The sequence below is a fragment of the Populus euphratica genome, unplaced genomic scaffold, assembly GCF_000495115.2.
Source record: "Populus euphratica unplaced genomic scaffold, PopEup_1.0 scaffold236.1, whole genome shotgun sequence".
Classification (NCBI taxonomy): Eukaryota; Viridiplantae; Streptophyta; class Magnoliopsida; order Malpighiales; family Salicaceae; genus Populus; species Populus euphratica.
The window spans coordinates 46743-74390 of NW_011500115.1; the positions used below are offsets into that span (position 1 = coordinate 46743).

Sequence of the window (27648 nt, forward strand, 5' to 3'; positions counted from 1 at the left end):
TAATTTCGAGTTCCCTTTCCTTTTAAGCTTTAAATGCGTGACATGTAAAACAACCACCCTGCCTCTTTCATAAGCATGCTGCCTTGGGACAAAATTCGTGTGTGCAAGTTAGAATGTCTCCCTCGGAAGGCATATGACAGAGCAAACGTGACTCGCAATAACGTTAGTTTTTTAGCCACCCTATACCTTTCCTATGTATAGCATGCATGCAATGAAATATTTCAGTCACTTGAGCCGAATAATAGGCACTTGTACAGATGAAACGTACCCGGACCCAAAAAAAAGGCACTTGGGCACCACGACGCCTTGACCAATAATTATTTGAAACATTTCCCCCAAGAAGAATCCACCACAGATAATAATTACAGAAATTCGGATTTTTTTTCTTTCAAGAACACAAAACCAACACTCCTGGACGACTCCTCCCGTCGAATCCCAAACAACTCCAGGACATCTTATTTACACCTTGATAGGCCCGAATTTCTCACCCACGACACCTACCTTTTGTTTCTGGAACTGAATGTACCGGATTGTGCTGGCAAAGAAGGCTTCTGATGCTGGATCTGGTGTGGTGGAGTCACTCTGCATTTCATTAATGATTAATTCTACCAGCCCCTGGATTGCAGCACTGGTAACCTGTGGGTTTCCTTTCTCAAAAAAGTACAGGTACCTGAAGCATGTGCAGAGGGTCCATAATTACCGTATAATGCAAGACAAAATGTGACATAGGGATGAGAAATTTAAAATTACAGGTTCAAGCTGCTCACTTGTTCAATATTTCAACAAACAATGTGACCAGCCCACTTGTACCAGTTACTGCATTGGCCATCTGCTGAGCTGCATTTGCAATTCTCAAGGCACGCTTGAGGCAAAGGAGGACCCTACAATTAGAGAAGGCATCTGGAGTCATACTCTCAAGAGTTCTTCACATATATAAGAAGCTAAAACTTGTTACAACCTGGAATAATGTAGATTCAAAAGTAAGAACACCTGGCAGGGGACCAATTGATCTATGGACACAACTGTACAGTTATTCAAGTAGAATACAATGGTTTTAAGCAAAAAGGTACAGCACCTTTCCCCATCCTTGATGCAATCCTTTTCATCAACCCAAAATAGATTTGAGCAAGCGTACACTGCTCTGCACTGATCAGGCCTCTTCAAAAGCTTCGCAGAATACTGACAAAAGGCGAAAGAAAAGTCAAGGAGACAGTAAAGGTTTTGGAAAAAATCTGCATGGAAATGACACCGTAATAACAGGATAAGCAAGCACTATTACTCCTGTGGCCTTGTGTGTTAGAGTGTCCCTGTTCTCAACACCCAATACATTCATCCTCTGGAGAGCCCCAATTATTAGATGCATTGCAGTCACCTGGGCCTTTGAGTCCTGAAACAGTGTATAGATGTAACTAATAAACAAATTAATGAGGTAAATGTGACCCCCGACACTCTTTATTTCAAGAACATGCACAGACGGTCACTCTTTGTGTGTGGCTCGAGTGGAAGGAAATGGCTTGCAAGTAATTACCACAACTTCTTCTTCATATAATATGAATGCCTGTGTAAAAAATTCATAAGCAATTGGCTCAAGATCACAGTCATTGGCAGCCTGATTATGATCATAGAACAACAAAAAAGAGGTCAGAAATGCATACTTAAGCATAAGGTTGCACACAAGTGTGAGCAGAAAAGCTATCCCTTATAAGATATGGTAAAAGCAATGGCGATATTAGTAATGAAACCAAAGAGGTAGGGGGACAGTATAGCCTTTCAAACCAGAAAATGGCTCAAAGAATAAAGAAAAGCCCTTTTTTGCCGTATTTCAAATGTCATTGTGTAAGGGATACACGTGTGCATGAATTGTACACCTGTTTTTTTTTTTTTTTTTTTTTTTTTTTTTTTTTTTTTTTTTTTTTTTTTTTTTTTTTTTTTTTTTTTTGTTTTTGGACTTTGAACATAAATATTTTTTTCCTCTGATCATTTCCAGGTCTATTTTCTGAAATACCAAGTTGAGCCATGGTATACCTGAGCACATTGCAAGTACAACCTTAATCCCAGCTCAGGTGAGGGAACCGATGAAAGAGCCTCAATTGTCTGACAAAAAAGATAGCAAACTATAAGCAACAAGAAGATGAATTAAATCAAAGAAAGGAACATTAGCATATAACATTGAACAAGTGACCAGCAAGGAAGCAATGGGCTGATAAGAAAGCAAGAAAAGGAAGAGAAAAGAAATTTGAGCACGCTTTTGGCAAGGAAATTGTCCATAATGGGTAAACTCAACAGGGTGCAAAAACAACATATGCAGGGAACATGTAAAGGCATCAGTCATGGCACATCTTAACAGCAATAAAAAACTGCTGATATAAATTTACCTCATTCAGAAGCTGAAAAATTTTCTTAGGCGTTGCAGGCTCTTCTTCTCCTACTACATTTCCATCCTGAGCTTGCAACTTTCTCACCAACTGTGAACCACACAGAATTTTGATGAACAGTTCAGTTCAAGAGAATATCAAGTACTCCTGTAGACAAACATCCGCATTGTTTGTCTAGTGTTATGCAGGAACATTAAAGTCACTAAAGAAAACTCCTGTTGTAAGATCAGAGATCACAAATTTAAACCATATCCACAACTCTTAAGTCTCAGAAATCTAGAATCCTTGAGACCAATTTTTCTCCATCCAAAAGCCTGTCCTATGTGAATAGCAAAGTGCTACATAACCATAGCAGGGTTGATTGAAAAGCTTGCAATATGCAATGTCACACATTCAGATCTAAATTGATTCATTTAATTTGAAATCAGGCAAACAATCTGGCAAGCTCGCTAGAGACAAGCATACATTGACAGTGAAGAGATTAATCCTACAGCATCTGCAAATGGAAGAAACGTACCCTGAGTGCAGAGAATATGAGAGGAGGAACTGTAAAAGGTAATTGTGTTGGGCCTCCAGCCATTATATGCTTCCTCACAGTGCAGATAATCTGAATGAAAAAGACTTATTTATTAAAAAAAATCAATAAGGTGAACTTGTATGAAAGTACAGGGCCTAAACAGTATAAACCTCGAGGCTCCAAATGTTTAAATTTCAAAGCAATCAATTGTTTCTCAATTTTAATAAGACTGCATAAATATAAAGTACATTTGTCTAGGAGAAGTTCATCCAAAGGCTCCAAACATTTAAATTTCACAGCAATCAATCGGCTTCTCAATTTTAATAAGACTAAATAAATATAAGGTACATTTGTCCAGGAGAAGCTCATCCAAGCTCCTCACTTTACTAATAATATATGCGATATTATAACAATTTATAAACCTATTGAAGAAAAGTTAACATCATAATAAGCCTGCAAAGAAACCTCTAAACCAATAGCTTACCTTCAACATTTCCTCCGAATCATCATTATAAAGCACATGTATAAGGCGAGCAACAGAATTTTGTTCTTCATTGAAATCCTCCTTGTCGAGCTATTTATATTTGCAGATCAAGGGAGTGTTAGAAAGCAGGCTATCAATAGAATAGTAACCATTCACATCTTTCTAAAATGAAATTCATAATGCAAACCATGTATCTACAACATGAAATTCATACTGCAAAAACTTTCAACATGCACCTCATCTGCAGCAGTCCCATCCAAACCCTTTATCAGTCCTTTTAATAATTCAAACAACACCTCAATCTAAAATGAGAAAAACAGCGAAGGTTACCATATTTTCAAAAAATAATGTATGAGATTTGAATAAGTAGGAATACTTTACCTCGTCAGCAGTAGAAATGCACGTATTACTTTTCATAATGCTCTGAATAATAACCATTGCCATCACTTTATTTGTTACATCATCAAGACAGTCCATGACACGAGGGTAATTAGACAGCGATAAGGCAGTGACAATGTCATTGTACTTTTCTAATGGAGCACTCAGAAGTGCAACAATTTGTTTTGTTGCTCTGCCATCCTTAAGCTTTGGCTTGCCAAAGAGGAGCTTAACACATGCCCCCTGTAAATAAATTTAAAAAATATTAAAAGTTGTTCAATGGAATACATCTTTTGATATCAATTTTGAATGCTGCATGCTTGCATGGTAATTGGACCAGCTGATATCATGTTAAAAAAACATGATGAATGGGGAATATCTTATGTGCCCAAATGAGTGTATTATTCACATTTATTAAAAGAAAGCATACCAGTACTTGATCCACATAATCAAGGCGTTCAGGATGAACGTGTAGTGTGAATGTGAGGAGAGACACATACAAAGTAACGGCTTCAACAATAGGCATGTCAACCTGTGCTTCAATCACCTGCCATGGAAATCTTGCCAGTCAACTTGTGAAGGATTAATTCCAGATTAAAGACAAATAGAAATAAACACATAATTTAAAAGAGAAATATTAAAGGATTTAAGTGTTTCTGTTTAACTTCTGGGGCTGTCATCAAATTCACTCACCTCAGTCACTATGATACATTACTGTTGGTTTTTAGTCTTGCACCTTTACAAGAGGCCAACCCATGATTCTATTTCTCAAAGCACTGCTCAGGAGTCATATTAAACACCAGCAAAACACTGTTCTGTTACTTTTACTTAGGAGAAATTTACCTTTCCAATAGCACTGCTCAATTTAGCAAAAGCTTCTACTTGCAGGAACTCGAGTAAAACCTGGAAGAATAGGCATCATTAACAAAAATGCAAAAGCATGACTTATGAGGGTCAGGGTCATAAATATAACTCACATCCGGACTTGAAGCAGCATAATTGGACAATCTTTCCATTAACCGTGATAGCACTGTCTTAATGTCAACTGTTGGCTGGAACCACAAAAGGTTGCGTAGAGAAAATATATCAACATGTAGACCTTAAATAAAAGAGGAATGAGAAGGCAAATACAACATTTGCATTGTTATAATTAATAACATAGTTATTAAACTTAATAATCATTAAAAACTAAAAAAATAGATACCAATGTGGCACCCAGCCATGGTTGGGGTTGCGGGTGGATGTGTATTGAAATTGGGCGGATGTGTATTGAAATTGGGCACAACTACATGATAAATTACTGCTACCCAGACTTTAAAAATGTCCATTATGAAGAATTTATTTTGCTTGTACATCATATAATAGTTGAGGCAACAAAATCATGGTCACGGGCCACAGATTAGAAATGTTTAGTCCTGTCTGTGAACAAAACAGTCCTTGGACTGGAAAACAATCTACCTGAAGCTGGGGGCAGGCCCCCAACAATGTCTCAAGGGTCTGCAAGTGGTACTCATCTGTAAAGACTTGAATTATGCAGTCCATTAAATAATACTGCGCCAGCTCATCTTTACAGTTGACAATCTGTAACAGCATGTTTACATGAAAATTCAACATATCATCAGATACGACATAGAGAAGTATTTATGTTGTAGATTTCAAAACAAGGGAAAACGAACCTACAAAAGAAAACAGACAGAATCAGACCTGCTCTAAAACTCTGGGAAGAACAGTGTCTCTGTAAATTTCAAGGTTCACGCCCTCAATCTGACTAAGAACATGGAGATTCTTCCCTACCTAACAAGAAAGGAAAAGAAGATGCGTGTAATTCTTACAAGTTCATTTCGACAAGAGTGCTTCTTCATTGATAGATAAAAATTAAAAGCTTACAAGATCACGAAGCTCATTTTTTTCCTTTTCCAGCTTCTCTCTAATCCTAACAGGCCCCTGCAGACGAGAAAGCCCAATTGAAGGCCTCAACTCAGGATCACCAAAGAGTATGAATAATCACAAACACCAAAACACCTGCATGGCCAAAAATCATGCTCTCATGATCCATTTTACCCATATGGCGTGCAAGTACTGTGGCGCTATCCATGTCTAAAAAATAAAAACATAGGAACACAGGTGTTGGCAGATATACATCAAACCTGATGCTGCATCCGAACCCAAAGTTTATTCATCTCGGTGAAATTTTGCAGCACAAATTCTACTGCATCCATTGCTGTGTCCTCACCCCTGCAGAAAAACAGCGTTGAATTCAAATTGAAAGCTGATAAAAACTTATAACCATGTGAAATTATGAATAAACCCATTCCTCAGACACTGCTAACACAATGACAGTAAGAGACTAGCTAAACTTAAACAGCTAATTCCTGAAACAAACATCTCTTACCCTTCATACTCGGACCCAAGGTTGGGTAATTTATCTCTGCTAACTTGAGCAAGATAACTTCTCAAAAACAATCCTCGAATCGGATTTTGAACACCGTGACACATCTCTACAAGATCCTTAAGCGCATCCTTAGCCGGAGCCTCCTTCGATTTGATATACACTGATCCTACCGTACACAGTAGATACCTATTTAAAAAAAAAGTTCAACAATGCCAACTTTAACCAAACAATAAATTAAAAAAATAATAATCACAACAGCAGTTACTTATGTAACTTACAGTCTAGGCAATATATTGCCAGCATGCTGCACGAGCTCGTATAAATCAACAATCGAAACGCCATGCCTACTCTCGTCTTTGAAAAACATCTCTAGTTTCCTCAATTCATCAAACGCTCTCATATCTAAAATATATATAAAATTCAACTGAATTGAATTCGAAGAATTCAGAGATTAAGATTAGAAACTTACAGAGATCGTAGTATCTGTGCGGAGAGAGTTTAGAAGTTCGGAGCTCTGATAGCATTAGAGCTGAGCATTTGAGAGCGTCTCGGAGATTGTTGGCGTCCTGAGATTTGGAAATTGAGAAAAGAATTGGGGTTTTGGATAGGAAATTATGCGAAATTGCAAAGTTTAATCGATTACCAAAGCGCGATGCATGTAAAAGGCGTTGTGTTGAATGCCGGCGATTCCTTCTGCTAGCCATTTGTCTTCGTCTTCCATTCCGGCTAAGATCATCTCTTCCCTGCGATTCCTCTTCGGATCAGGAAGTTGCAGTGAGCAAGACCTTGGATATTTTCAGGTTCGAATAATTATTTAAGAAAAACGTGCCTTCATCTACATCAAGTTTTTAATAAAAGAACGAAATTCTAAATGCAATTTAAGTAATATCTCCTTGTATAATAAATAAATGGAAAACTACTCCTAATTAGCTAACAGAATTCTACCATTAATATTTTATTAAATCATACAAGAGCTTACTTTCTCATCCACAAGGGTCTCCCCGCCTTACATTTTCTTACTTTTCTCACGTGACATTGTGTTTTTTTTTTTTTTTTAATATATATGATTAATGCTGAAACCTTATACCATACATCTTAATTAATTGAAAGAACTAATATAAATCATAACTCTTGTACATTACAGGTATTATAATATTAATTATTACAAGAAGTATATAACTAGTTCAGCAATTATATGTATCAAATAGGAAATAGAAAATGTCATAAACATCTACAAATGAGCTTGAAGTGTTAAATACATAATTACAATAAAATAATGACATAATGCCAATATTGATGTCTAATAATACTCATTCTTTTAGTATGATCTCTAAATATTTTAGATTACAATCTTTTTATTAATTGATCAATAATTATAAGAACGATACAAATATTTAATTGATATTTTTTTTTGAATTTTTCATTAAATCAAAATATTTTAATTTTACATGTGTTGCATCGTTCAAATACTTGTTATTTTCTTGGGAGAAAACAACTACGGAATTATTACAATAAATTTTAAGTAGCTTGACAATATCATCAACTACTCTAGGTCTAAGAATGAAGTTTCGTAGTCAATTGGCTTCAATTATGATTTCCAAGCATGCCACAAATTCAATTTTTATAATGGATGCAACAATAATATATTATTTTATTCTTCCATTAAAACTTAAAAATCACATTTCTAAGAAAAACTTTTGATAACAAGTTTGGCTTTAAAAATAGTTACAGAAGCCATGATAGTCAAAAACAGAAGATAGTTAGACTTGCGTTAAAAATGAATGAGTCATGCTGTCCATACCTTTTATATATTTGGGGAAGCCAAGTTCATTTTTTTTGTCAGTCATAAGAGGTGCCATAAATCCACAGGCAATCTCCTGCCTTGCTGCCCGTGTATTTTAAAAATGTTTGGTAAGATTAGATAAAAACAAAGAACATGGTCAAATATTCAAATTATCTATGTTTTTTTTAAAAAAAATTTCAAAGAATCTAATCATATGGGTTTCTGTACTTCTTAGTGTTGTTCTTAATCTAACCATGAAATGACTCAGAGGCTTCTTCAGAATTTATTTTCCTACTGTAATTCTCCAGATAGTTATTGTTTGAATTCATACAAGATAGAATACAATATTCTATTGATGGAATGAATAGTAATGGCGGGCTTATGCGGTACTAATGTTTTGACTTGGTGGTCATAGATGGCAGAAATGTGAAACATACGTAATCTGCAAAGGGGAGTTGTAAGATTAGGCTGGAACTAGGGAGGCCTGAACGCAATGAAAGGAGAATTAAGCATTCGTAAGGCAGTTCCAGGAAAAGGGTTGAAGAAAAAGAAACAGGGCAATGACTATTATGTAGAATGTCTCAACTTTGACCTTTCTAGGGTTGCCGAAGTTGTGCATCATGCACTAGTTAGTTCAGGTATGAAGAGCAACTTCTACATGCTTTTTGTTTTGACTACTTTTTGATTGATGCTGGCTGATATTCTTCCTTGCTATTCATGTGTTTTTCTCAAGATGAAGACAGCTTAGTCACAAAAGATTGTTCAGATTGTAAGGGCTTGGTGGAAAAGGTTGGTGCAAGTTCTAGTTCTGTCCAAAAGGTTCTGATGAAAGCTGAGGAGCATTGTGCGGCCTTGTCAGTGGTAACGGAAATAAACTCAGTAAACTCTCCCAGGTGAGTTGAGATAGAGGATTTACCCAAAAAAATGGCTTAGTTTGTGAATTTCTCTCTGATTTTGTAGATATTTTATCTTCCAGGAACCGGCATTCATGGATAAGTTTTCTGCCAATCACTTACCAGCAACTATAGTTATTTTGTCTGTTCAAGAGGCAAAAACTATGTTCAGAAGGGATTTAATTAACCTGATAGGAGGTTTGAAGCATCTGGAAAAATAATCGTCAGAGTTATAATGATAAAAAAAACCTGTCTGTCTCTAATTTCAATCATTATTTTGCAGGTTTCAAGTTAAATCCAATGTCTTGTCTTGCTATAAACCATTACAGTTTAACAGGAGAAGAGCCATCTGATGTTCATGAAATCACATTCGATAAAAGTCAAAGATTTGAAGAAGTACCAAGAGATGACAGTTTTCATTTGAAAGACAGCACTGATTACGAGGAAAAACTTTCTTTGAGATCAATTTCTGTAATCCGTAGAGAGCTGCCAGAGTCAGCTCTTGGCTGGCCTCTTCTTCAAAGAACAAATAGTCCAGCTCGGGAAGCATTGAGTAGTTCAGAAGTAAGGAATATGTCACTGGATGGAATTCAAAAGAAAACAATAGTTCTTCTGATCTCAAAACAGATGATTATATTGTCAGAAATGCAAGACTGAAGGGACTGTAATCCAATTGTTTCATGCCTCTGAAACTGAGTCGAGATGGTAGCAGCAATAGAGAAGATGAGAATTTTGGCTTTAAAAAGAAAGTTTATTCAAATTTTGATTTTTCCCTTACCAAAGAATCCACACGATCAGGGCCTGGCTGGCTTCTTCTCCACATAAAAACTTCTGCATCTCCAGAATCTCTGCAAGAATCTCAGGCTGATGGACTTTCAGTGGTTCAATGGGTTTTGAGTCTACCCAGTCGATCCAAAGAAGCAACTACAAATATTCAAATTGATGTTGTTTCCAAAGAAGCAGAGAGTTACGTTGAAAACAATATATGTGGACACGAGGGTAAGCACAGTGAGGCTTGTTTAGCAGCATCAATGAAGCTGCCGAAGAAGCTGGGCTGTTTCTTTAAATTGTGCTCGTCCGGCTGCAAGCAGTTCAGTTATGAGGAGCTGAGGAGAGAAACTCATCATTTCTCCTCAGTTTTGATTCTCTCTTTTTAAAGGGGTAGCTAGATAAGGCATATATATAGCTATAAATTTATTTCTTTGACATGTTTGCAACAGAAAACTTCCTTGGGGAGGGAGGCTGTAGCAACGTGTACAAAGGATATCTTGCTGGTGGTAAGCAAGTGGCAGTGAAGATCCTAAAACAGTACAAGGAAGCTAGGAATGACTTCTCCTTGGAAGTTGATATCATGTCTTCGTTAAAGCACTAACACATTACGCCTCGAATTGGCATATGCGCCGAGGATGATCATTTAATTCTGGTCTACGATTTCATGTCTAAGGGGAGCTTAGAGGAAAGGCTACAAGGCAAGTGTATTTGAGCATCTAGGTTGCTTCTTTAGAAATGATGCAGGGATCAGTGTCGTTATTCAAGTATCAATGGTGATGCAGGTAATAGCAGGAAGTCTGTATTGCCATGGAAAGTGAGGTTCAAAATGGCTTTTGAGATAGCCAAGACTCTATATCACCTGCACAATGAATGTCCTCAGCCTGTTATTCACAGAGATATTAAATCTTCTAACATTCTCCTATCAAATTATTTTCAGCCACAGGTACTACTGTAAGCAAATTATTGCATCTGAAAACAACTTTAAGGCAATTGAATTCTAAGTACCATAGTCTCGATGCTGCTCTATTTTTGTCTATCAGTTATATGATTTTGGGCTTGCCACATGGGGACCTACTGATTCAGCGTATGCAGCACATAATGATGTTGTTGGAACTTTTTGGGTACATAGCTCCTGAATATTTCATGTATGGGAGGGTCAGTGACAAAATTGACGTGTACTCTTTTGGCATAGTCGGCCTTGAATTGTTAACCGGAAAGAAACCAATCATTTCCACAGGTCTGAAAGAACAAGAGAACCTTGTTAAGTGGGTAAGAGTTTTCTCACTCTTTGAATTGTTGACGATGTTTAGTTATGTTCGTAGTCCCCTGACCAGACCTGACAAAATTAACGAATAACCAAAGTACTCTAATGCAGCCTGCAGGCAACGAGATTATTAGAGAGCGGGAATCTAAAAGCTTTGCTGGACCCGAAGATGGGCAGAGAGACTTCGACAGTGTTCAAATGCAAAGAAAAGTTTGTTGCAGCAACTCTCTGCTCCGGACAGACAGCTAGAGTACGTCCTAAAGGGAGCCGGCTACTGAACTGTGATATAGTACTGTTATAATTGTGATTAATTCCAAGTTAACTTAACCTGTAAACCACATGCAATTTTAGTTCAATAACCTATATATCTGTTACATCGCCGACTCGTCCGGCTGAATTGCAAGCCAAACGTTTCCTGCACTCTACTTCTCTAGCATATTTTTCTTGACAAACAGTAGACATGACAAACTTTAATTCAAAGATTGTTTTAACCATGCCAATTAAAGATTTGAAGCTTAAGTTGGTTTAATTCCTGCTCCAGATACTTGAGCTATTGAGAGGGGAGAAAGGGGAAAGAGAATGGGTGAATAGCTATGCTAATGATCTAAGTCAAGTGATGAGGAATGTGATGACCTTTTCCTGGAATTTGGCTGCAAAACATGAGTGGGAGCCTTCATTTCTGGAATTAGATGATGATGATGCATCACCTAATACTGTTGATGTCACTACACCAAGTAGCGCAGGACGAAAGAGCCGTTTTATGTTGAGAGACTATCTGAAAGAAGAGCAGGATGGATCATAATGTTTTTGTGTAATTTTGCTGCATTCCCTTCATGCTTGATTCCAATGCGACCAAAAGCTGGCATATAGGCTGCTGAGTTCGCAAGGGAGGGAAGCTGGTTGATGACCGAAGTCGAAAGCATGAATTTTGTTGCATACAGCATTTTTTTTCCCTGTTCTTTTAAAATGAGAAAATCCCAATCCCATTCACTGCAACTTAAGTGACCAGCATTAAAAAGAATTAGCGAAAAACATTCAGAAGACACGTTGAGGGAGTCGAGTGTTTATCAGGGCTTAGCTTGATTGTATTTGAAGGCCTCTATAGTCTTTAAACTGTCAGTAAGATTGATCATAAATGGCGTGTTAGATTGGCAAAATAATGAATTTTATAAGATGGTTGAATAAAAATGAACACAACAACGTAAAAAGAAAAGAAGGAAAATTGTATCAGATGTAAATGAAATACGAGTAAATGACAGCGGCTATCTCAGCTTCCAACTCCTATTGTCTCAAATTAGCAATTCCTGCATCGACTCTAAATACTGCCCCATCAGGCTCATTCATGGACACCTCAACAAAAAAACACTAGGCACCACGAACTTCTTACAAGTTCTTGACTATGCTTAATATTTTCCTCAAAATTAAAATGGAATTGTATAAGGTAATCCATAAACATCTGCCTCGGGTAAGTATTGCGCACACAGCCTCGTAGTAGAATCAGCATGGCACGAGACATCATGGCACACTTTCAATCTTTTGTATCCATGCCTGTCTTGCTTTGTTTTCCCAAAAAGCCATTCCTGATCAACAAGATTGTTCAGCTCAAACTGAAATGATTCCTCCAAATTCGCAATCAAATCTTGGTAAAGTGATTCTGCTGTCCGCATCTCCTTATCATATGATCTCAAAGAAGTTTCAACAATTTTATTCTTTTGAGGAACAGAATCCGTTGTTCCCAGAGAAGAGCACAACCCTGCTCCATTAACAGGTGCATCGTGCCCTCTATGCCTTCTCAATGGCAACTGAATCCGAATGATGGTACCTGATCGATCATTTCAACAGCTTAAAGATTACAAAAAGCTGCAGCAAATAATAAGACCCGCCAAAGTCTAAAACCCACAAACTCACCATGAGTTTTGCCACCATCAGACAGGTAGCAAAGGCTCTGAGAGGACAGAGGTTGCTTATCTTCCTCAGTAAGATCGCTCTTTTCATCTTCTTCTCCTCTTTCCTTTGGAAGGAACCTTTTGTCCTCTAGATGGAACTTATCAGCAACACGACTTCTTTCCTCACTGTTTCCTTTCCTATGCTTCCTTCTTTCTTTCTTCTCCCCCCTCTTTCTCCCTTCATGCTTTCCCTTCTCGAAACTCTCCCCTTGGAGCTTTTGTGAACCAAAATAACAATTTTAGAAGAGAAATCACTTACCCGATTCAAACCCATTTTTTTCTCAGAAATAAGTTTGTAGATTCCACAAAATACCATATGAATTGATACAATCCTGTAGGTTATATCATGCCAAGTGCAAAAATTAAAGTAGTTGACAAGAAAACCAGATTTTCTCAAACAAACCTTGATCGATTCGGTAAGGCAGCCCGGAGGCAGGTAAGGAAAGCACCGAGACATTGCTTAATTCACCAGATATATGCTTGGTGACTGAAATCCAAACCTCCAATATTGTAAAGGATATTAAAGGAAAACTGTTCTCTTTATTTAATCAATCGATAGCAAATTATCGAAAACTGATTGAAAATACAAAAATCTTAAATGGGCTGCCGCGCTCGAGGATTTTTAATCGAATCGCAGTGAGGGTTAGGGTTTCTAAAATGGCTGTCGTTTAACCTCCTACATGTCCGAGCATCGAATGAGGACAGAGCGAAGGGTGAATAGATAAAGGCGTGAGATCGGTTCTTTTGCCGATAATGCCCTTTACTTAAGGGTGTTTTTCCATCGTCCAGTGTCGTTTAGATCGAGGGGCACCGTTGCAAATTTAATTTTAGCCGAGAACTTTTTTTAGCTCCGAAACACTCGCGTGCCAGTTGTGGGATAGAATTGACAACCAAGCAAACAAGCCAAAGATGCAGCAATTAAATATCCTGCCAACAACATTACTAGAGAGTGCCAAACTCAAAAGCGTTACGACATCTTAAGTCAGATGGGGCTTCACAAATGTTCCAATGCATAGAATGTTTCTGGCTGCGAAAACTCACCATCAGACTGGAAAAGTGAGCAAGCACTACAGAAACGCGATTCCAGAACATCACATTCGGGATGTGTACTACTACTACATAAGCCTTGAATTTGGGGGCAACTGTATAAATTTCAGATAGATTGTTATTACTTGCTTGGCCAACCGAATGAATTAGTCATTGCAAGAAATAAAAGCAAAGATTGCTAGAAAGGGATATGCACACATTTTTTATAAGAAAAACCGCCATGATTTAGAAGTCACTGTACATATTTCCCTCTCTAAACATCCTATGCCTATCCTATCAATAGAAACATCTGCACTACATATTCAAAATTGGCTCATGGCCACCTCACAAAAAAATTTCAGACCATGAACAGATTACAGTTGCTCAGTGCTTCACATCAAAATGGAATAGTATAAGGTAATGCGTATACATCAGCTTCAGGCAAGTAATGCCCGCATGGAAACAAAGAACTTTCATGACACAAGACATCACGGCAAGCATTTAGTATCTTGTTTCCATGCCTTTCTCGCTTTGAGGCCTCAAAAAGCCATTCTTGATCATCAGAATCATTAAGCTCAAACTGACGAGGTGGTGAAATCCAATCCTCAATTAAGACTTTGTACAGTGAGTCTGCTTTCCGCATCTTCTTATTGGGCAATTTGAACCGAGAAATCCCAGATTCATGGCAAACAGTGCTCTTCTTCTCTGAAACTGAACTGCAAGGCATTTTTTCTGGAGATGCAAGTTCCCCAACAACAGTACCTGCCTTTGAATTGACAGTTTCTTGATGGGATAAATGGACACCTTCATTCTGCCCAGAAACAGAATTTGCCCTTCCCGAAGTAGAACACAACCCTTCACTATTGAGAGGCACATCTGGCTCTTTATGCCTTGTCAAGGGTAACCTAATGCGGAAGACATTACCTGATTGATGATCATAAGTTAAAGATTAAACGAGTCTGCAACAAATAACAAGACCAATTAATCAAACGAAAAGAGCAAAACTCACGGGGTTTGTCATCATTAGTTGCTTGTTCCAATTTCCTCTTCTTATTGCTCCGAATGCCATCATCAGACAAATAGCAAATATTCTGAAGGCATACGGGCTCATTGTGTTCTTCAGTAAGATCACTCTTTTCAGCTTCTTCCTTTTTTTCCCTTGGAAGGAAGCTTTTCCCCTCTTGATGAGACTTGCCCACAGTATAACATATTTGGTCCTTGTTTTCTTTCCTATGCTTCCTTCTTTCTTTCTTCTCCTTCTTTATATCTTTATGGCTTTCTGTTACAGACTTCTCCTTTTCCTTTCGGATCTTTTGTGTACCAAAAGAACAATTTTAGGAATCAAAGTTCTATGAATTACCCAACTCACGAATTAAAAAAATCTTCCACCTTCCCACAAAATGCAAACCACTTTCTCAGTTGTAAATGCATATCACTTGCACATTTGTAAATCCAAATCACTTGCTCATTCATTTCAAGGAATGAAAAGCTACAGCATTAGAGGTTAGAAGCTAGGTTAAAATTTATTTCGAGAAAACAAGGCTTAAATCACTTGCCCATTTGCTAAAATATGATGGGTTTTTTATCCCATGAACTATTTTTAAACCAATTTTCTTAGCAATCTTTTTATTCAAACCCTAGAGCCACAACCGAAAAACCCAATCAAGATCTCATGAATCAGGAACACGATTGTGCAATAATCAAGATTACAACATTTAAACATGGTTTAATTACTAAACTACATTAGTTAAACTAATGGGTCAAATTATGTAATAAGTCGTCTTGAGGGCGAAAAGGGTTAGTACACATCAAGAATATCAAACCCTAGGGTTAATACAATTACAAGTGCAATTTTGCAACGAAAGCAAGTCGAGCACTAGATGGAAAAATCAAATTTGCTCAACAAACCTTGATCGACTCGATCTGGTAGCCCGGAGGCGGGTAAGGAAAGCACCGAGACATTGTTTAATGAATCTGGATCTGAAACCGGATTTACCCGACCGAATATCAAATGGGTATTGAAAAATAATAAAATAAATTTTGTTTCTGTGCTTCGCTAGAAATCTAAGAGAAAAACCCTAGTTTAATCGAACAAATCGCTAGGGTTTTTATGACGGCGTCGCCTCCGCACCCTTCTGACTAACAATTGCAGACTGCGTAGAAGGGTGCGGGTGCTCTTTATATATAGACCGACTTAAGACGCCTACTTGATGTGCTCTTCTGTACCGATAATATCCTTGTGCTCTTCTGTACCGATAATACCCTTCTTTTAATTGGTTATCCTTGCTCTTTCAGGGATACTATTGGGGATCCATCTCCTACAACAAAAAAGTTTAATCACGCGCTCCAGTTGGAGCGTGTCACATACGGATTCACAGCAAAACCAAGTCAAGAAACGGCAATCCATTGCAAAAGATCCACGTGTTGATGATACGTCTCCGTGTTGAAAAATCTTACAAGGCCAGTAGAATAACTAGTAGCTTAAATTGAAAAAAAATATAGAAAAAAGGTTAAAAAATATAATTTGTAACCCGAAAAAACAGAGAATAAGAATAATTTCATTTAAGATTTCTTTTTATTTTTTTATTTTTTTATTACATTTATTTTAAATAATAACTAGTAAAATATTACTTTAGTTTAGTTATTCTATTAATTATTCTATTAAGTACCATAAGATTTCTCGTTTAGTTAATTATAAATTATTTTTATATTAATTATTTGAATTGATATAGTTATTTTAATCTAAAGTATCTATATACTTATTTTAGGATTAATCTCTTACCGGTGAAGTTACAATGCAATTTACATTTCCATACCATAAGGCATAATTTTATTTTTTTTAAAAAAATACATGTTGCCCCACAATTGCGTCATGCGTTCATGTTCACAGAAAGGCTCTGGCCATTCTCACAATTACAAATTTTGGATTAAGTGTATTTATATTTTTGTGGATGTATAACAATAGCATAGATTACACCAGAGTTTTGTATTATGTGGTTTAAAAAAAAAGTCATGGGGTGGTTTTATTGTTGAGTTTGTGTATAGTTTACACTGGGTATTTTCTTGTGAATTATTATGAATTAAAATAATTAATTTTTTAAAATAAAATAAATTTTATTTTTGCATAATTAAGCTCTTTTGAGCTCATATGAGCACCTAATTACTTATTTTTTTGAAAATAAATGTTAGATTAAAAGATAGAGTACTAAAGTGAAAAGGACGGGTAAAATAAATGATATTTTTGAATTTTTTTAAAAAAATCATTTTAATCTCTTATTTTTTTAATTATTAAGTTATCGGTCCCTTTAGTTATCAGATATTCAATTTTAATATCAAAATTTATTCTTTTTATTTTTTAGATCTTTTTTGTTACATGATAGAGGGAGTCTCGTTTATTCTAGTGTAAAAACAAAATTCATAATCGATGATAATTATAACCATAAAAATAATTGATTTAAATATCAATAAATTTAATTTAATAAAAGAAGTTTAACATTGGTGTTTTTTCCTCCTCCTAGCTCAAAGAGGTGGATTTGACCAGAAAAATAATTTTGGGTACAAATTAATTTTAGTTTCTTAAGCTATTTGTTGGGGTTTTAAAGACTTTAGATAGATTTATCAAAGTATTGTTTTTTCTACGTGTTTTATGTTGAAAGTAGGTTTTTTAGCAAAAAAAAAAAACTTGAGATCTTATTTTTTTCAGCAATTTTTAGTCCCTCTTTACTTATTTATCCCAAAAAATTAAGATGATAGATTGTTCATCCTTTAAAAAAAAATTAAAAAAATTAGATCTAGATTTATAAGTTAGGCTAGAAGACCCACCTCTTATTTTATTTTTTATTTTTATGAAGGCGGGGCATATTGAGCCACTAGGCCTATACATATGGGCTCATCTATTTTTTGTTTTTGTTTCTATAATAAATAAATATTATTAAATTTAATTGATTTTCTAAACCGAATTACAGATTTGATAGGTTAATGTGTAGCATCTAGCATATTTTTCTTTTTTTACTTTAATATAGTTTTTGTCACTCAATTTATAAAAAATACAATTTAACCCTTTGTTATTCATAATTTATTTTTTTATTTAGTTTAAAACTAAAAAATTATAATTTCATCTTTTATTAGCAATGATGTGTTTTAGCCATCTTGGTTCAATATGCCTACCATGGTTGATTTTTCTATTAAAAAAGTAGTTCATACCAAAAAAAAAATTCTTAAACACTTTATTATCATATAATTAATTAAAAAATAATCTATGAGATAAAACAATTTATTAAATCTGATAATGTCCATGACTCGTGTTGCGAGCTTACTTGATTGCCTCAAATTTACTTATTTTTTTTAAAAAAAATCAATTGTTATTTTTTACCAATTTCATTTTGAATGAATCGAGGGTTTAATTTCTTTTTTTTATTTTCAAGATCGTTTTATTGGTCAACCTGAATTAACCTAAGTTAATTCAATCTGTTTTTATCTCAATATTAAATTAAAACATCATTCAAATTCTTGATTAAAATATTTTTTTATGAGACATATTACCAATATTTAGAATTTTTTTCATGCTTAAAAAGAATTTTTATATGACTCACTACATTTACTTCAAGAGCTTGATTATTATTTTCTTTTCAAAAATGTTTTTGAAAAAAAAAAATTTTGATGTTTTAAAATTATTTTGATATACTTATATCAAAAATAATTTTTAAAAAAATATATATATTACTTCAATTTATTTTCAAACAAAAAAATATTTCCAAAAACAACAGCTTGCACGAAACAAAATGCTGCAAGGTAGAAGATATGAAGGCAAGCTCAATGACTAGTTATTGGAGTGTCCCGCCATGCTAGTAATGTTCTCTTGAGCTACCCGGTGAATCGTGATGATGCCTTTTCAGGTGATCCCTATAACATCACTTTATTTGAACGTTTTAATTCATGTCACGCTATCTCTTAGAAAGGTAAAATCAGCCATGATGCAATGTTGGTTCTGGTTTGGATAATTAGTTTTGCTTTTCATTTTACGGCCATGCTGCTGCTTGCTTGTGCATCATGTGGTTTAGATTAGTAAAACTGTGTAAACTGGTGTTAAAATTCTCAGCTTATGATTCACAAGGGATTCCCCTAGCTTTAATCTTCTTCTTTTTTCATTATAATCCCATGTGCTGATCTTAGAGGATGGTGACAGATTTGATATCGAATGGGATGAGGACACTCAAGTGAACTTCACTTCAGGAGAGCATATGGAGATCCTAACTAGCCATTTACTTTGGTTCAATTGTTCTACTTCTTTTAATGGTTCTACCTTTGTTTTGCCCTTAATCTTGAAGTTATGTTGCTGTGATTATCACATATCAGGCATGTAATTCCATCGATTTCTATCCAGAATCTGCTGGCTCTTCCAAAACTGCCTATCTCCAAGCATGTCGATGGCATCATAAACTTCCTCTAGGCTTCTGCTAGATCTTGCTATTTTTCTTCTGGGTATCTGAAACGATCTTTACATTAGATTGCTCCATTTTTCTCATCTGAAATGGTAACTAATGCTATTGTTGTGATCATAACCCAATGTTCTTATGCCCCACAATTGATTGCCCTTCCCGAACTCTATTGTTGATTTCAATTCTGCTCTCTCTGCCTACGGAAACAATATCATCTTTGTACAATGCCGATGTGCAAATATGAACTCCTGGTATTGACTATTGTACTCATGTTCTGTTGTTACTTGCACTACTGCCCTATCCAAGTTCCACAGCTGCTTATTTTGATATATGCAAATTGATTTGATACAATGACTTCTGTTAGAAATCGTACTTGTACTACCTGAATTCTTATAGCGGACTTCTTCTATAGTTAATCTGCCTTCCTTTGCTTCTGCAACCTGCACATTCCACTGTATTTCTTGCTTCATAGGCTATTTCTTCTTTTTGTCTATTGGATGATTGCTGCTGCTTCACTGGTGAAACCATAGTATCTATAACCTACTCTCTAGATACTGAAGGGGGGCTTCTAGTTTTTTATTTTGATAATGCAAATCTTGGCTTATTGAAAAAAAATACATTTAGAATTTCAATTTCTGACCTATTATGGAGGTAGTTCTTATCATATATGGAAATACTCTGTTTCAATTTTTTATGGAGGTAGTTCTTATCATATATGGAAATACTCTGTTTCAATTTTTTATGGAGGTAGTTCTTATCATATATGGAAATACTCTGTTTCAATTTTTTATGGAGGTAGTTCTTATCATATATGGAAATACTCTGTTTCAATTTTTTATGGAGGTAGTTCTTATCATATATGGAAATACTCTGTGTTTCAATTTTTTGCCATACTTTTAGATTCCTCATTTTGTTTTTTTCTAGATCTTAATTTGTCTTTAGTGTTGCTGACTTATTTTTCTCTTGCTAATTCTTTAGGAGAAGAGGGGAACATCTGGGACATATCATGGCATGATTATAAGATTTGACTATTCTAATATTTTCATTGCAGGCTTGAGGGTTAACAGACTCAACTCAGCCTTCAATTTAAAAAAGAAAAACCAAAATAATATTGTTTTGATAAAAGAAAGTTTTTACATTTATAATAAGTCAGCGGCTCGCGGTTCACCAGATTGACCAACTTGAAAAGTTCTTATAAGATTGTGTCAGTTATGTTGAGGTACGAGAATTGAAGTTGAAGCACAACAGATTGAATTCGGCAGGGTCCGAGAAATGCAGCAGTGCTTTTGCTTCCTTTTTTTTTTTTTTCCTTGTTCTATATTTTCTTTCTGAAATGGATCTTTTGAGCTCATTAGTGAGAGGGATGATTGCCACGTTGCCACCAATGCAGAGGAAATATAGTAACTCGAGAAAAGAAGGCAATGGAGGTGCGTGTTGAGAAGAGATGCAACATGGCCAGAATATAGTTCTTGAAGGTCAAGTTGATAGAGCTACAGGTACAGTCAGATTGCATTTCTGAAATTGGGCATTGTCTCCTCTCCTAAAACATCTGGGAAATGAGAAGAAAAGGATGGGGAGGAGCCGATTGGGCATGTTCCCATTTCTGTCATCTTCAACTCCAACGAGGCAAATAGCACCAGCATGGCGTATTTCAAGGTCCCAGCAATTGAAAAGCACAAGCACAGCAGCAATGCAGACACATGAACAGGCCAACAGAGCAGGCCCATCATACAAGCCCAGCCATTCATCGTCTCCATTACAAAATTGATCAGAACCAGGGAGGTCTGTTACTGTTCCGTTGAATTGCATTTTCAAGAGGAGGAGCATTCATCATGCACAAAACAAGCAAAAACGAAAATGGAAGCAAGTACACTTGTTTTGTTTATTAGCTAGGACGGGCAAATTTATATTTTACAGGAACCCGACAAAAAAATAGACAACAAGATAACCAAAGCTCTCCCACCACAAAAAAAGAAAAGAATACAAATAGTTTAAGCAGCTACGAGACCATAATGTAATTCAGGTGGCTAAAGAGAAGAAGTGCCACCAAGGCCATGATGCAAGAGATTATGAGCGATGTGATCCCTTGCCTGTATTGCACTAGCGGATCTAAGACTATTCTCAGGGATCATAACATCGTCGAAAAGATCAAACTTCAGCTCTGGACCCATCTCCTCGTTTCTCATCTCACAAATGTTATGCAACACACAACAAGCTCCAAGAACCGCAGGCAAGTCCTGGAGCTTAACTTCAGTTCTTTTTTGCAAGCAAGACCACCTCCCTTTCAATCTAGCAAATGCCTCTTTAGAGACCCTTTGAATCTCCCCAATCTTCTCATTGAAAGTATGTTGTGTCCATGTCAGATTTTGGTGTGTGTAAGGCACCAGAACCCAATCCATCAAAGGGAGTCCAGAATTCCCAACAAGCCAAACATTCTTCAAATCCCCTCTACTAGCCCTCTTAAACAAAGCAGACTCCTCCAACACTTTATCATCAGGCATTGAACCAGGATAACCAATGCAAACATCAGTGAAAACACCTTTAGGATCCACAACTCCCTGAACTGTCATAGAATACGATGTCTTCTGATGCCTCTCAGTATGCCTCCTGTTGTAATAAGCTGACACATTAACCTTCGGAGCAATAATTGGTACGTGAGTAGTGTACACTGATCCACCAACGTTAGGTACCCCTGACATTGATTCAAACTCTCCCTTGATCATCTTCATTTTCTCCTCATCAGGCCATTGAACGAACTTCTGCATCAAGACATTCTTTATGGCGGAGCAAACTTCCAGAACCAGCTTGTGACAAGTAGAGATTCCCAATCCAAACCGCTTGGACACAAGCCTTAAAGGCTCACCGGTAGCGAGCCTCCAGATACAAACAGCAATGCGTTGGCGAACCGGAATGGCATCGCGCAACATTGTGTTTTTCTTGGTCACGGCGGAATCCAACTCCATGCAAATTAAATCAAACGTGGCCTTGCTCATCCGAAATGCCTTTCGGAACTCCTCATCAGGAAAATCAGGGTGGTTACACTTGTCCCACCAATCCTTTGACCTATCCTTCACCCATAAACGCCGATGTTGTGGCTGCTGGCCTGACCCTCCTCCTCCCGGCCCACTTGATTCGCTTGAAGCCAGTGCAGTTTCAGTTACAGCCGCGGCAGTCGCAACCTCAGAAGCAGCACGGCGAATACGTTTAGTTCTTGTATGATCCATCTCGTCTAGATCGGAAAAATGGGCCTCCAGGTCAGAGCGGTAGTCATTCATTGCTACAACTTTTTGCTTATGATTCCAATCGAGAGCAGCCTTGTCTAGTTGCGACTCAATGGCCCACTGCTGGTATTCTTGCTTTTCCTCCTCATCCAATAAAATAAGAGAGCTGAGGATGTCGCTCATTACTGAATTATTATTGCTGCTCTTGATTTTCTTCCATCCACTTTCATCCTCCTCGCCATCCTTTCTTCGCCTCTTTAAATGAGCGTTGCTGTTGGTTGCCAAGGTGGTGCTGTCAATGTCTTGGAAGAGACTGTACAAATGTGAAATCTCTTCTTGATTAAGAAATGGGAAAGGCGATATTTCCATATCAAACAAGAGATGGTGCCTGTACACGAGAGATTTGAAAGCGAGAAATAAAGATTAGATTGTGTTTGATTAAATGCTTGACCGATAGAGAGAAGAGAGATGTGAATTCAGATGTTTTCAGACTGGGATCCAGGGATTATTTGTAGTGGAGGGTTGGACGGTGAGCGTGTGAACGCGGTGACAGATGCTTTTGACGGAGACTTGACTTTCGGATTTGTTTATGCTGTTAAGTTTTTACGCGTTAGAGGGCGGGCTGGTGGCCGTTTGGGTGCGTTGATGGATTTAGAATTTTCAATGTTCCAGGGAATAGCAAAGGAAAACGTTGGGAAATAAGAGGATGGTTTGTGGAAGTTTCGTCGCATGTCCTTGATGCCTTAAAACCTCCCTCCTCCAGCCCAGTATATTGCATGGCCGCATAGCCCAGTATATCGGCATGGCCCAGTATTTGGCATGGTCTAAGGAACAGGAAAGGCTTCTATCCTTAAAATAATATCGTTTTTAATAAAAATAATATACTTGGACCGCATCATTAATTCAGGTTTAGATTTTTTCCGAGTTAGTTCCCACGAGAACTTGACAATTATGATTGTTGGTTGGAAACCGTCAAATCAAAAGGCTTTTGTTTTTTAAACTACAAGGTCTTCACTCCTGTTTGGTAATGCATTTGACTTAAAAAAATATTTTTTTAATATTTTTTTAGTGAATTTTATTAATTTTGATACACTAATATTAAAAATAATATAAAACACCACACGCTTCAGTATCAATAATAATGATAATTGCAATGGTAAAGGACAGGGAAGCATCTTGATGAATGCACATAAAGAGATAACCACTCAATTGACTTATCATGTTCATGGCATGAGATTGTGCTTTTAACTAGTAGATGCGTGCTTATCTTCACAATTGTTAGCCCTTTCCCCGTACCAAACATATTTTTAATTTGATGAAACTAATTAATTAACTTCCTTGCTTCTTAAATTATATCTTTATGCCGTACATTTTAATTATTTTTTCCTGCAAAAAACAAAGATAGAGCTCGAGGAGAAATAGGTGACGTGGTAAAGTTTTATTATTAAAAAAAAAGTCATTTTCTGAATAAAAGAAAATTTAAGCATGGCCGATATTGGTCAAACTTCAAGGGTCCGTGCAATTATTGCTAATATCAGAAGGGATTGATTATTTATTTATGATGACTTGGAGGGACTAAATTATAATTACTTGGAAAAACGTTTCCTTTTTTTTTTTTTCTTGAGTTGTTTTGTTTTGTGGAAGTAAATTATGAGTCGTGTATGAAATTAAACCACAAAAAATAGTAAAAAACAAATTAATTATTAAAATTAAACCCCTCACCAAAAGTCCAAAACCCTGCTTAAACCCAAAGACCTAATCATTTACGAGCCTTTAGAGAGCGAGAGAAGCCACGTCGTATTTACCACGATGAGAAAAGTTAACCAACTAGCCACCCTGAGCCGAGCCTTTTCCGGCGCGGCCTCTCGTCAGCGGCTGGTTCAAGGAGCAGCAATGACAAGCACATACGCAGCTTCAAGTTCTCAGTGTTTCGCGTCAAGAATCGCTGAAAGTTTTAGGATATCAAATCCCTCCGTCGCACGCGGTGTTACCGGGACTATGTTTTTCTCCGTTGCGGCTTCGTCTTTGGCCCAAGAGGCGCAAGCTAAGGAAGCGCCGCCGGTGGAGAAGTTGATGCCGAAGGACGTCGTTCTTTACCAGTACGAAGCTTGCCCTTTCTGCAACAAGGTTAAAGGTACTCTATTTTTTGCTATGTTCTATAATTTGTTTTGCAATTGGAGAATTTGGGAAATCGTCTGCCTTGTTTCGTTTTCCTAGCAAAATGAATTAAAGTTTTGAGCTTTTAGCATACATTAAGAAAATGGGAAAATTCTCTAGAACATGAACGTGTTGAAAATTTTAGTTCTTTTCATTTTCCTCTTCAGTTCTGATTTTTCCAGGTTTTTCACTAAAAATTAGGTCTGATTCATTGATGGGAATTAATGATGATAAACGATTGGACACACTAGCCAATTTCCAGTTCTATTCAGCCAAATTTTCAGATAGGTGTGTTTGTTATTGTGGTGCATTGAGGTTGAAATTTGTAGGGGGTGTGTTTCATGGCACATTTAAACGTTCCGAAAACATAAAAAATAATAATTTTAAGAAAAAAATTGAATTTTGATCAACCACTATTTGGACAGCCCTTAATGTGGTAGAACTGAGTACTGTTACAGGTGTGTTTGTTATTGTGGTGCGTTGAGGTTGAAATTGCATTTTACCCCACCCATAATTTTTTGAAAGTGTTGGTTGATTACAAACCATAGTTTTGCATGGTCCCAATGAAAAAACTCTTTCTTAAATCTATTTTTTCATACAAACCATAGTTTTGCATGGTCCTAAAGAAAAAACTCTTTCTTAAATCTATTTTTTCAAACCACAAATGTAAAAGCTAATGCGATGTTAAACACACACGTTGAAGCTTATTGGTTTATTTTGCAATAGATGTACTAAAAGGCTTTTGTAGGGCTGAAGTATTTTTCCTTCTTACAGACCATGGATTTCTATGAAACGACTGCATATAGCTGAACTCCTGTGGAAGTAATTGAGTATACTTCAGACTCTTTTTTTGCCATGATTAGTAGCTTATTGAGTAAGATGAATGCAAGTTCAAAAGGTTTATAGAGTAGTTATTTTCTGTGCTGACGCAGGTAATAGAGTTGGTTTAAGGGTTTAGGCAGAACTGTTAAGTTCTGTCTCCATAATTATTATCTACACTGTGTACATAGTTTCTTAACTTTGTTTGCTTTAAGAAAATTGTGTCTTTGGCCTTTTCTTCTCTCAGCGTTTTTGGATTACTACAATATACCATACAAAGTTGTGGAAGTCAACCCCATCAGTAAAAAGGAGATCAAGTGGTCTGATTACAAAAAGGTGCCTATACTGAAAATTGATGGAGAACAGATGGTTGATTCTTCAGGTCACTGGGCATTTCCTTGCCAATTACCTTATTCTTTTTTTTCCTAGAATGTCTGTGGTTAAACTGCTCGGTCTTTGTGTGGTGCATGTCAACAAGCACCAAATTTGTGCCATATTTATTTGTACTATACCTGTAAACTTATATGTTTTATTTATACGCTTACAGATATAGTTGATAAATTGTTTCAAAGGATACATCCAGACAATTCTGTCACAGACAGTGATGAAGAAAGGCAATGGCGCGGGTATGGTTGCATTTCCTACATTAACTTTTTAGGCAATTACTGGCTAAAAATATACATAAATGAGAATACACTATATGTACAAGTTATTTTCTCAGTGCTATGGTATCTTGTCTGTACAAATTGCTTGTTGCCATATTTTCAAACATTCTAGTATTATTACATGTTTTTGCTTGTTGCCATGATTTGCTTTGGCAAATAATCTCTGGAAACTGATATTGCAAAAATTTGTGATGCAGGTGGGTGGACAATCACTTGGTGCATGTTTTGTCGCCAAACATATATCGATCAGTTTCTGAAGCTCTTGAATCATTTGACTATATCACTAACCATGGTAGGATAGCAGGCTAATCTCATTATAATTCTTCACTTTGATCCATCTCGATAATGTTTCATTTTGTCTAGTTTTTACAAAATTTGTTATGAATCCTTAGTTTAGCTAACTGCTTCTCTCTTATGATGCTTTCAACAAATTCAGGCAATTTCAGCTTCACGGAGAGGTTGGTAGCCAAGTATGCTGGTGCTACAGCAATGTACTTTGTGTCAAAGAAGCTGAAGAAGAGACATAACATTACTGATGAACGTGCAGCCTTGTATGGTGCTGCAGAGACATGGGTGGATGCTTTGAAAGGTCGCCAATATCTTGGTCAGTGTTTCTTTTTTCATTAATGGTGATCTTGGTCGGCATTCAAATTTGTTACAGTGTGAGATTTTTCTCTGGTGAGAACCATTGATTGGTCTGTTGTATTTCTTCTTAACAGGTGGCTTAAAACCTAACCTAGCTGATCTCGCTGTTTTTGGTGTCCTAAGGCCCATCCGATACTTGAAGTCTGGTAAAGATATGGTGGAGCATACCCGTATCGGTGAGTGGTACTCTCGAATGGAAAATGCAGTCGGCGAGCCTAGTAGAATTAAGGCATAGCAGATGGTCGATTTTATTCATTGAATGAATGATGTTCGACCTTAGGGGCGCAGTTAGAAGTTAAATGAGATAAAATAATACACAAAGAATTGGTTTTACTGCTAGTTAAAAAAATTGCAGATCTTGGGCCGTGTCATTATGTTATGGATATGGGAAAATAAATTTGCCATTCTCGATGATCATCGTCGTGGAAGTTCCCTTAACATTCATCCATCAAGCCTGCCTTTCTTTTTGGTACTTTTAACTAAGCAAGAGGCATGTACTATCATGAAGGAACTACTTTGTTTCATTCAAAAAAACTAAGCCTTGTAAGGTTTTTACTATTGAAGATGCACTATTTACTCTTATATATATATCATTGTTGATTGTAATTTTGTCCTTGAATTTTTCTTCTACAATTAAACTTTTTTAAGCTTAAATTAGCATTTAATTGTATTTTTAGTTTTTTAAGAGATGAAAATATAAAAAGTGTAATTGTTAGTATAGCAGTGGTTGTTTTTTAAATAATTTTTCATGTTAAAATACATGCTAAAAATATTTTTTTATTTTTTAAAAATTATTTTTAATATTAACAGATCAAAACGATTTAAAATGTATAAATTATATTAAATTTTAATAAAAATTAAAATATAAATTTTT

At 36.3% G+C, this 27648-nt stretch overlaps 5 protein-coding genes across 7 annotated transcripts; 1 reads left to right on the top strand and 4 right to left on the bottom strand.

Annotated features, from left to right (window-relative positions):
• Nucleotides 1–134: 134 nt before the first annotated feature.
• On the bottom strand, nt 135–7053 carry LOC105109888 (vacuolar protein sorting-associated protein 35B-like). Of its 3 annotated transcripts, XM_011004750.1 has the most exons (22): nt 6790–7051; nt 6616–6712; nt 6425–6548; nt 6147–6332; nt 5902–5989; nt 5642–5698; nt 5459–5548; nt 5213–5335; nt 4732–4806; nt 4598–4657; nt 4185–4301; nt 3758–3997; nt 3613–3678; nt 3377–3466; nt 2893–2982; nt 2376–2465; nt 2026–2094; nt 1529–1609; nt 1280–1387; nt 1076–1179; nt 768–881; nt 135–670 (listed from the first exon to the last, which is right to left on the bottom strand). In XM_011004750.1, exons 1-22 carry the CDS (start codon nt 6880–6882, stop codon nt 460–462), a joined length of 2373 nt encoding a protein of 790 aa, XP_011003052.1. In that variant the 5' UTR covers nt 6883–7051; the 3' UTR covers nt 135–459. The 3 variants fall into 3 exon arrangements, with proteins under 3 accessions (XP_011003052.1, XP_011003054.1, XP_011003053.1); XM_011004751.1 differs by lacking the exon at nt 135–670 and having other exon boundaries at nt 867–958; nt 6790–7053; XM_011004752.1 differs by lacking the exons at nt 6616–6712; nt 6790–7051 and having other exon boundaries at nt 6147–6312; nt 6425–6516.
• A 4955-nt stretch (nt 7054–12008) lies between these two features.
• Nucleotides 12009–13504, bottom strand: LOC105109889 (uncharacterized). Its single transcript, XM_011004754.1, has 3 exons — nt 13207–13504; nt 12766–13018; nt 12009–12679 (listed from the first exon to the last, which is right to left on the bottom strand). The coding sequence occupies exons 1-3, from the start codon at nt 13258–13260 to the stop codon at nt 12279–12281; spliced, it is 708 nt and encodes a 235-aa protein (XP_011003056.1). The 5' UTR covers nt 13261–13504; the 3' UTR covers nt 12009–12278.
• Nucleotides 13505–14025: 521 nt separating this feature from the next.
• Nucleotides 14026–15996, bottom strand: LOC105109890 (uncharacterized). The gene is made up of 3 exons (XM_011004755.1): nt 15738–15996; nt 14839–15139; nt 14026–14753 (listed from the first exon to the last, which is right to left on the bottom strand). Exons 1-3 carry the CDS (start codon nt 15789–15791, stop codon nt 14227–14229), a joined length of 882 nt encoding a protein of 293 aa, XP_011003057.1. The 5' UTR covers nt 15792–15996; the 3' UTR covers nt 14026–14226.
• A 4424-nt stretch (nt 15997–20420) lies between these two features.
• On the bottom strand, nt 20421–23106 carry LOC105109891 (putative nuclease HARBI1). The gene has a single exon (XM_011004756.1). It carries the CDS (start codon nt 22855–22857, stop codon nt 21295–21297), a length of 1563 nt encoding a protein of 520 aa, XP_011003058.1. The 5' UTR covers nt 22858–23106; the 3' UTR covers nt 20421–21294.
• A 1117-nt stretch (nt 23107–24223) lies between these two features.
• Nucleotides 24224–27383, top strand: LOC105109893 (prostaglandin E synthase 2). The gene is made up of 6 exons (XM_011004758.1): nt 24224–24622; nt 25712–25846; nt 26012–26090; nt 26327–26421; nt 26566–26733; nt 26849–27383. Exons 1-6 carry the CDS (start codon nt 24298–24300, stop codon nt 27007–27009), a joined length of 963 nt encoding a protein of 320 aa, XP_011003060.1. The 5' UTR covers nt 24224–24297; the 3' UTR covers nt 27010–27383.
• Nucleotides 27384–27648: the final 265 nt, after the last annotated feature.